Below are 11175 nucleotides of genomic sequence, written 5' to 3' on the forward strand. Positions count from 1 at the left end.
CCGTTCAATGTCCGAATCAATTCCCGTGTATCAGTGTACGATTGAACTAAATGGAATAATGGAACTAAGTCATTGTCACTTTAAAAAATACAACCTCATGAATTGTATTAAGGAGATGGTTATTCATTCTGTATAACGCAACCATTCAATTTAGTGTCCTTAAGATCTCCAAGTGCCTTTACCAAAATGTGTTTCCTAGTTACCTAGTTCAAAAGGAACTATTCTCCAAACTGAAAGATCGGTACTAGGTCCGTTTTTACCATTCATCCAGTTCCTTTAAATGAAGTCATTCATTTTTATCTCACGTTCACCAAGTTCCCTTTGATCTAGACGTTCATCTAGATATCCCCGTTCAATGTCCGAATTAAATGACGTGTATCATTGAACGATTGAACTAAATAGAATCATGGAATTAATTGAATGTCATTCCAAAAATACAAGTCCATGAATTTTATTAAGAGATGGTAATTTATTTTGTATAACCCAACCATTCAATATAGCGTCTTCAAAATCTCCAAGTCCCTTTACCAAAATGTGTTCCTTTGGGTGAACGAACTAGTTCAAAGGAACTATTTCGCAAACGGAATGAACGGAACTGGGTTTGGAATTTTCGTTCATTCAGTTCATATGGCGTCAGCGATCATATTTTGTTCGTCCAGTTCCTATTGATCCAATCGTGAATTTGCCCGATTTAACCTAACGATTGGACTAAGAGGAACTAAAGAAACAAAATTACAACGGAACTTATTAAGGTTGGGATTATTCATGGTGTATAACCCAATCTTTCCAAAGTGACTCGCCGAAATATTGATTTTAGACCTCCAAATGTCTTTAGCAAAATTACTTTCATTCTGTTAACGAAGTAGTTCAAAGGAACTATTCCGCAAACGGAACGGTATGTACTAGCTTCATTATTTTGTTCATCCAGTTCCTTTTCCTCAATTCGTGCAATTGTTATTCTCGTTCTCCTAGTTCCTTTCGAACCAATCGTTTATCTAGATGTACCCGTTTATTGACCTAATTAATTGGCAATGAACGCTTGAACTCAAAGTAACTAAAATAATGACCTAGTTCCTTTTGCGGTATGAAAATATTGATACGTCCCCTTGTTTAACAATATTTAATATACCCTTTTCAGACCTTATTCATAACTTAATTTCTTTATTTTTCTTTTCATTTCAGAAGAACCAGAAAACTTAAAATCTCTCCCAACAAAACAAAAACCGAAAAATGAATCTCAAACTAAATAGGCGGCGACGTCTGAGAACGCCACTTGAAAATCTCACAAAAATGTCTACAGCCCGCCGTAATATACTTACCCTGTTGTGTTGCCTAAGCATACTTCTGCCCTTAGTCGCAGCAATTAATGAACCTGTGCCGCGATTGCGAGATCAATGTACAGAAATAAGAGATAAATGTGAATGCATCTCAATACTAAGTGATCTACAAATACAATGCCCTTACGATGAGCCCAAATTTGTCATCAATGTACGTCCCGTTGATCACATTATGATTCAGTGTATCAACATGAACTATAGAGACTATAAACTAATGCCACGAATGCAAGTTGGAAATACCACACGAGTTCAGATACAAGATTGCCCCTTGCCGGGTCATTTGCCAATATCGAGTATTTTGCAGCAGTTGGGTGTTACCGGTTACACGACACTAATGTTTTCCTCTAAAAATGATTTGGTGACAAATATAACACGCGACCACTTGAAGGGTCTGCATCCGCTGGCACGTCTACGCTTTAGTTCTTCTCATTTGCTGCATATGCCAGCCGATCTCTTTTCCCATGACTCGTTGAAAAATCTAACCTGGATTGATTTACGTTCAAATAATGTTGAGCTACCCGCGGATATTTTTGCACCCTTGGAAAAATTGGAATTCATTGAATTGGCCAATAATCAACTGAAATCGCTGCCACGTGGCTTTTTCCGCAATCAAAAGAATTTAAAAACTCTGAATTTATGGAGTAACCAGCTGCGTAATTTAACCACGGACACTTTCCAAGATCTGAGATCCCTTAAAGAATTGGACTTGAGCGATAATGGCATTGAAACATTCCATCATGATGTGTTCGCCGATCTGACAAATATGAGTAACATCAATTTGAGTTATAATCGTTTCCATTCACTGCCGGAGGGTATTTTTAAAACTAATCACAATTTGAAAATTGTGAGGTTAACAAATAACATGGTGCCGCTGAGAAGTTTGCCCAAAGGATTTTTGGCAAATTTACCTGAATTAACGGAAATACGTTTAAGCACGGGTCTGGAATCGATACCAGGAGATTTATTTTCGAATTCAACGGAATTGGATATTATATTGATTACCAACAATAAATTGGGTACACTGCCAGTGGAGCTGTTCGAAAGTCAAATAAAATTACAACATTTGGACCTGTCCAATAATCAGCTGACCAATTTGCCGGACTATCTATTCCATAATACGAAAAATTTGAAAGTTCTCAAATTGCACAATAATCAATTGACGGAAATATCAGAGTAAGTATTTTGTTGTTGTTTTATTTTGTATTTTAAAATAGAAGCCCAATTGTTATTTTGTTTAAGTTCCTGTACAGAGAGAAATAGTAGAATATAGTAAATTTCAAAACAACTAGTACAAATGAACTATTCCCCAAGCGGAACTAGGTTTGGCTCTTTCGTTCATTCAGTTCTTTTTGCTCCAGTCGTGAATTTTTCGATCTCCTACACCCATGCGATAATTTCTCAATAACTGTTGACGTTGAGTATTGCTAGAGTAGGGTCGATCCGAAGTGAACTAGTAACATTGAACTATTCTGCAAACGGATAGATTGGAACTAGGTTTGATTCTCTTGTTCAAGTAGTTCCTTTTGCTCCAGTTTTTCATTTTTGATCCCCTTTACTTATGTAATCATTTTTTTAATCTAGTTGGGTCGTCCCGAAGGCAACTAGTAACAACAAACTATTCCGCAAACGGAATGATAGGAGCTACAGGTTGGTTCTTTAGTTCACCCACTTTCTTTTGCTGCAGTCGTTCATTTTTAATCTCATTTACACATGCGATAACTTTTCATAACATTCGACATAGAGTATCACTAGAGTCGGCTCATTCCGAATCGAACTAATACAAATGGACTATTGTACAAACGGAACGATTGGAATTATGTTTGTCTCTTTCGTTCAAGCCGTTCCTTTTGCTCTAGTCGTTCATTTTTTTATCTCCTTTAGCCATGCGACAATTTTTCATAACATTCGACGTGGAGTATGAGTAGTCTTGGATTGTTTCGAAACGACCCAATACCAATGAACTGTTCTGCGAAGGGAACGATCGGAACTAGTCTTGGTACCTGTAAATCATTCAGTTCCTCTAGTCGTTATTTTTTATTTCCTATACCCATGCGATAATTTCTAATGAAACGTGGAGTATTACCAGAGTTTGGATCGTTCCGAAGCCTATTATTACAAATGAAATATTCAGCAATGGGGACAATCAGAACTAGGTCTTATTCATTTGTTCATTTGGTTTATATTGCTTCAATCATTCATTTTAGGTTTACTCTAATTAGTTCCTTCACCTAGTTCCTACCATATTTTCACCGAATTTACTGACATGTAACGATTGAACTAAATAAATGAACTAGTTCCTTTTGCAGATTCGAAAGATCAAAAAAAGATCGAAAAAGATCAAAACGGTACTTACAAATTCTTTGCAGATTTTAATCTGGGCCTTAAACACTTACCTGAAATAGACAAAAATAAATTTAATTAATAAAAATATCCAATTATTAAAAATTTTCTAATAAAAATCGATTTTAATTTAAATTATTTTCTCTCTCCTTCAATTACAGCGCCCTCTTCTCAACCTTAAGCGAACTCAAAGAACTGGATTTGAGCAACAATCATTTGACCATCATTAGCAAAGATGCCTTCGCAAGGGCTCAAAATTTGGAAATTGTCAATTTGGAAAATAATCGTTTGAGTTTCAGCGAACAAATTACCACTTTCCTGGAGGCAGGCATCTCACCCGCCAACATTGCATCACCATTGCAGGCGGCCATGAATTTGAAACGATTGAATTTGAAAAACAATTCCCTTATGTACATCTGTCAAGATTGGCGTATGACTTTGCCCGAATTGCAGGAACTCGATTTGAGTTACAACAATATTACGGTAATTGACGATGATGATGTTCGATTTTTGAATAAACACGAACTGCACGTCAATTTGACACACAATCAATTGCGTATGGTAAATTTCTTTGCCATTAATATTTACGAGGAACCCATTGCTATGACACGAATCGATGTCAATGATAATCCCATGGAATGCGATTGTAGCCTTGTGCAATTTGTCCAGTATCTCAGGGGAGAGAATGGTCCCAGGTTGCAGCAGTTATTGAAAATTAATGCGGATAATTTACGTTGTACCTCACCCGAAAAGCTGAGTGGACAATTGTTGCGCGATGTACATCCTCGGGATCTGTTGTGCCCCTATGACCATAAAAATTCCAATCCGAAACGTTGTCCTCAGGGTTGTGATTGTTGGATACGTAAATACGATAATATGCTTATGGTCAACTGTAGCAATGGCAACTTGACCCATTTACCAATGCTGCCGAATATTGAGGGCCAATTGGCGGGCACAGAGTTGTATGTTGAAAATAATACTTTGGTAGAGTTACCATTGGCCACAACGCCAGGCTATAGCAGTGTGGTGAAGATTTATGCTGCGGGCAACAATTTATCCTCCATTGAAGGTTCCCAGTTGCCAAATAATTTGGCGCTTTTCGATGTGCGCCGCAACAATTTGAAATACTTCAATGAGAGCACAATTAACTTTTTGAATGAAAGCCAGGCCTTGAAGCTGTTGTATCTGTCGGGAAATCCCTGGAATTGTGACTGTGATGCCAAGCCGCTGTTTATGTTTGCCCAAAGAAAATACGATTTAATTGAGGATTTCAGTCAAATGGCCTGTGTCAACTTCCCCACAGCCAAATATATCGGTGAGCTATCGATTACCGATATCTGTTCCGAAAATGATATCTACCTGGCCATGGGTATTGCCATTTCCGTAATGGGTCTGCTGATTGGATCCTTGGCCGCTTTGTACTACAAATACAATAAGGAAATTAAAATTTGGTTATATGCCAAGCGTTGGCCTTTTGTCATGTGGTGTATCACCGAGAAGGAATTGGACAAGGATAAGAAATACGATGCCTTCATTTCCTATTCACACAAGGATGAACAGTTTATTGCGGAATATTTGGTGCCAGAGTTGGAAAATGGTAATCCACGCTATAAATTGTGTGTCCACGTGCGAGATTGGCTAGTCGGTGAGTGTATACCCGATCAGATAATACGTTCGGTGGAAGATTCCTGTCGAACGATTGTGGTGTTGTCGCAAAATTTCATTGATTCCGTCTGGGCGAAAATGGAGTTCAAGGCTGCCCATCAGGCATCGCTGAATGAGGGTAGGGCACGTATTATTGTGATTATTTACGGTGATATTGGTAACATTGACAATTTGGATTCGGATCTTAAGGCCTATTTGAAAATGAATACCTACTTGAAATGGGGTGATCCATGGTTCTGGAGCAAATTGCGTTATGCTATGCCTCATCATACGGTAAATGAGAATGATATGCGGGGTCTGGTGAAGACGGCACTGAAGGGGTCAACCGATGATAAATTGGAGCTGATAAAACCATCACCGTTGTCACCGGAACTGACCACACCACCGGGAGAGAATACCAAAAATCCATTGGTTGCCCATTTAAATGGTGGTGGGGGTGGTGCCGCCACACAGACAGCGGTCACATTTGCCAATGGTAAGACACCGGCCTATTATACCAGTGGCAAGACGACAACAACAACGACCACAACAACAATGCCAAATGGCCATATCAATGGAGCCTTCATCATCAACACAAATGCCAAGCAGAGCGATGTATAGAATTGGGAGAAGGCGGAAATGTTTCAATTTGATGATGTTCTCTACCGATGAAACATTTTAAACGCTCTCTCTTTCGGCTCTTGTTCTCAAATTCCAATATGGATTTCCAAATCATCATCATTCATTCAGAATCAGCAACAGACCCAGAAATCTCAAAAAGATCATCATCGAGATCACATCACAACAATCCTCTCTCTCTCTCTCATCATTCATTCAAACAAAACAAACGAACAACCAAACAAACCAATCAACCACCACCATCACCACCAAATGAATATCAAACGGACTGAAGTGCTTTAAAAAGCTTCAAATTACAACAAAAAATAAACCGCAAACAAAATAAAAATGAAAAACATTTGTAATTTGTTCTTAAATATGATTTTTTTTTACACATTTCCTTTAAACAAAATATTTTTTGCAAATATTGTGTTCAAAACTTTTAATTAAAAAAATGACAAAAAACAAATTCAAATCAATTTGTAACAACAACAAACAATTATTAACAAATAAAGCTTTCTTTTCCAAACTACTTAATTACCAATTAACAAAAAAAACCTTAACAATAATTTTTAAATGACTTGTAATTTATATAAATATAGAAATAATAATATAAGTTTTTTTTTTTAATTTTATATTGTAATATTACAAAAAAAAAAAAGAACTCGCCTTATTTCAAATCTCAATTTTAAATTAATTTTAAGAAAATGCGCAAAATGTTCAATGAACTTTCGTTTAATTTCCTCTTTTTTATAGAAGACATGCAATATTGTTTTTAAACACTCAAATATAGCTTTTAAATACACACACACATATATATATTTAATTAAATCGTATCGTTAATTTTAAGTTTTTAAAGCTCTTAAATAATAAACCAGCAAATAAAACAATGGGAAAGATATACATATATAAATATAAGTAAGATAAGAAGTAAATAAACAAAATGGAAAATAATAAACTATATATGTAATTAAAAATATAAACTAATTATACATATACACACAAAATAAAGCAACAAATAAATTATATAAAAAAATTATTGTTTTTATTTTTTATTATTTTATTTTAACGCATTCCCAAGCATTGTATGGAGTTGAGTACTAGGAAAAAAGAATAAAGGTCATAGTGGAAACAAATTTTCATTTTTAAGAAGGGGTAGCCCTTCTAAATAGGTCATTTGAAAGAACAAGCAGCGTCAGTTTCTCTATAAAAAATATTCTCTATTAACAAACCTATGTAAGGTATTCCGTCTATGGAGGATATACAGAGATATATTCTCTATTTCAATACATAAAATAATGACTTCTAGAACCGTGGAAGTTCTCATTCTATAGAGAACTTATACAAAATCTATTTTTTACAAATATTTTCTATAGATGATATAGAAAATCAGTTTATAATACGTATCTAAGCATAGAAGATCTATACAGGATATATATTTACAAAATCCCATAGGTCTTTATTAAAAATTTCCTTTACAATGTATTCTATCCTCATAAAGGAGCTGTTTCCGATGGAAAGATCTCAAAACATAGAAGAACCTGTAAGTAGCGATTTTCTGAAAATAAATGACCTATAGAAAGTCTTATGTGTATATTTAGATAAAATATAAGATGTCTACTGCTTATAGGAGTCATACAGAATGTCCAATTTATAAAAATGACCCATAGAAGGTACCCTATGTATATGAAATCTATGGAAATTACCCATTTCAAAAGTGGGGCTGAATGTTCATTCTCGATTTAAGGGAACCCCCCCACCCCCCCCCCATTCAAGATTTTAATTTTTCAAGATTTTCAATGGGCTGGTAAATCAATACCAATGCTTGTTAAGGTTTGTAACTTTGCACATATATAATTGAAGATTTAAAGGAGAAGAAAAATAATTTATTGTTATTGCTTTGTTCTTGTTTTTTGTAATTAAAATTTTTTGTAAAAAATTCCTTATTTTCGATGGCGGGCATGATAACTCCTCACTGGAACATCGGAATCCGAAAATTCCAACGGTGTTAGAAAGAGTACATATCTGGCTCTCGTATGAACTAGGATTATAGATTTCGCTCTAAAATTAACAAAAACCAAGTTAAAAAATAAGGAAGATCTTCACCGATTGGCTTTATCCTAGTTCATACGAGAGCTATACACTCACAGAGAAACGTGTAAACATTTGGAATTTATTGGGTTATTAGTTTTTGAGTTATCGTGCCGCCATTCGCAAAAGAGAAAAACACGTTTAAAGTTTGAAAAGCCCTTTAGCCGTCACTTGATGCTGACACAATAAATCGGCTATTTCTTCAAGAGTTCTTGAGATTTTCACTTGAAATTTTGTAGGAACATTCTTGAATTAGGTCATAATATATATATATATATATATAACATGGTCCTTACTTCGCACAATCATTTAATGAGGTTAGATTAGATACACAAAATATCGACATTCTTCTTCTGTCTCCTCAGAGATTGTCTTAAAAAATGAATTCTTAAAATTCTACCTTGCAAAATTTTCGGCAAATGTATTCACTTTTTGCAACTGTTTCCCAATAAAGGTCTCGATCAATTCTAAAATATAAAAAATAGACTGTACATGTCGAATTTTACTAGGGCAATCAAAGAGAGGAGACATTTCCACAAAAATGTTCTGTGAAAATGTACACGTTTTCAGATGTTACTCAACGTTTTGCAATTGTAAGTTTAAAGATTTAATTTGTAAATCAAGATTCCCAGTTGTAATTCACAAACATTTCATTTGTAATTTTAAACATTTCGTTCGTAATTCAAAAAATGTCATTTGTAGTTCAAAGAATTACATAAAATATGGACATTCACATTATTCTTGACAACTGCTGCCCCGCCTTTCTAATACAAGGACAGATACTTTTTTGTAACAATAATGAAATTAGTATCATATTTTTAAAATTTTTTAAATTATTGAGTAGGGATAATTTTCAAAATGTTCAGTAATTTCGTTCGCTCCATTCTTCATAAGTTCGATTGTCATGCTGTTAGGCAGGGATTTTATACATTTTTTCAAAAAATATATATTATTAACATTTTTATAAAAATTATGTCCCTTTCTTGTTGTTTTAAAAATAAAAACAACAAGATTTTTATTTATTTTATTTTTTTCTAAAGTGGGTTATGGTCACATTGATTACTTTCGGGAAATGCAGAGAAGACTATAGTTTCGGATTTCACCACAAATCCTCATCAGTTCTCTTAGTTCTTTGCTTGGGATATTGTCCCATGGAGTCATGTATTACTCCACTAAACAAAAAACCCTTCTTCCCCAATTTTGTTACATCTACAACGTCAGGCCTAAGTACTATTGGAGAACGCTCTATGTGAGAATTCTCTAAAAGTCTCAGAAAATTTTGTTATGCGTCTCTACTTTGCAGAGAATCAACATAACATGTTTGTTGGTATCGCTGTTATGCGATGACCGCTCAAATGACCATGCTGTCGTCTATTTTTAGATTCAGTGTGGCATTTGTTTGTAGGGATGTGTGTGTTTACTTTTTTAGGCAAGCCAGCTTGATCCCTTTTAGTGAACACACACACATCCCTACAAACAAATGCCACACTGAATCTAAAAATTCTGTCCTTTTTTACCATAAGGTTTCAATAGGACAAATATAAAATTTAAAAATGTTATAAATCTAAATAATAATTATTAAATTCTGAATTTCTGGTGGAGTTTTTAATGATTGCAATTGAGAAATTAGGTAACACTCACAGTAGTTCGCATAAAATGTATATTCACATTCTAAACGTCAGTAATTATGTCAAATGATTCAATCAAATAGCTTCATTTCTTTTTAAGTTTTTAATTTAAATGTTTTCAATTTCAAAGTTATCATTTAAGAATTGTATATGTAAGAATTAAACAATTAAGTAATCGTATATAAAATTAATATAAAAAATGGAAATATATATAGTTATATATAAATAAAAAACAATGCCTTCTATGTGTAAACATAAAATATTTTATATAAAAGCAAATGTATGTCTCGTAAATATTAATAAGAAGAAATAAAAAAACTACATACCAAAATCTCAAGTTTACAGTGTATATACCAAAACTAAAAACCAACAATAAAGCATTACTCCATTCCTTAAAACAACAATATAAACCAATTACTTATATTTTAAAATAATATACATAATATCACAGATGTATACAACGCAAAGTTCTGCAAATATACAATAAACTTGTAAAGAACAACATTTTAAATAAAATCTACAATAGGCATTTTGATTGTTTTAACATAAAGTTGAAACAATAAATGTTTTCTTTTTCAAAAAAGTCCCCAACTCATAATATGATAAAACATTATTATTCTTTGTTATTATTTGTGATAAAAAATAATTTCTTAAATAATTTTTTGGAAAATATTAAAAACAATGTATGTACTATTTACTATGTATGTACTATTTATCTCACATATGTATAATCATTCTGTATCTCGAATACATCACTCATTCATTCATACCACAAGAAAAAAAATCTAGAACTCGAATAAGTTTTAATATATAAATTAAAATATACAAAAAAAAAAACAATATATATAATCTTAATAAGAATTTAATATATTATATTTAAATATAAATAAAAAACACCCTACATTAAGCAACCTATTATTACAGCAAAACAGAAAAATACAATAAAAATATGTATATTTTAAAATAAAATAAATAATTGGGTTTCAATTAAAAAACTAGTAAGGAAAGGTACAAGAGGTGTAATGGAGAACTTCATGTCATCCGCCTGTTTCTCTTTGCCGCATGATGCTTTTCACCATAAAGTGAACATTTAAATAAACGGTAACTTCATAAGTGGCGCCCAAATCGGTTAAAAATCGTTCCCATAATTTTAGCTAATTCGAATGAAAAACTTGCCCAAACTCCCCAAAATACCCATTAATGGAGTTGTACCCTTATAAGGTGGCTATCCTCAAAAGTGCATCGATAAAAATAATTTTTGGTATAGAGATTTGCTGCTCAAAGGGAACACAATTCGGTTTAAAAAAATGTTCAAACTCCATACAAAAAGAATAATGAAGGGTACTTTTATATGGGAGCTATCATATCATGGATATAAAATTAATATATAAATAAGTCTACACAACTAGTCGGATACTCTACACAACTATCACTGAGCTCCAAGTTTCCGCCCATCTATTTAAGGAACCTGGGTAATATTTCACGATATGTGTACTCTCTTGATCGATTAGAGTTCT

At 33.5% G+C, this 11175-nt stretch overlaps 1 protein-coding gene across 1 annotated transcript; it reads left to right on the plus strand.

Moving 5' to 3' along the window:
- The first annotated feature begins 1290 nt into the window (after positions 1-1290).
- LOC133324456 (protein toll-like) lies at positions 1291-6011 on the plus strand. The gene is made up of 2 exons (XM_061533290.1): positions 1291-2510; positions 3839-6011. Exons 1-2 carry the CDS (start codon positions 1291-1293, stop codon positions 5940-5942), a joined length of 3324 nt encoding a protein of 1107 aa, XP_061389274.1. The 3' UTR covers positions 5943-6011.
- Positions 6012-11175: the final 5164 nt, after the last annotated feature.

This window comes from Musca vetustissima, unplaced genomic scaffold, assembly GCF_032173495.1.
Source record: "Musca vetustissima isolate MV318-11 ecotype Yass unplaced genomic scaffold, APGP_CSIRO_Mvet_v1 utg27899, whole genome shotgun sequence".
NCBI lineage: Eukaryota > Metazoa > Arthropoda > Insecta > Diptera > Muscidae > Musca > Musca vetustissima.

Excerpts from the sequence above, each read along its gene's own strand:
- LOC133324456 (XM_061533290.1), top strand. The coding sequence starts at position 1,291 with ATGTCTACAGCCCGCCGTAATATACTTACCCTGTTGTGTTGCCTAAGC. Across the intron at positions 2,511-3,838 it reads CAATTGACGGAAATATCAGA|CGCCCTCTTCTCAACCTTAA; the intron begins GTAAGTATTTTG and ends CTTCAATTACAG.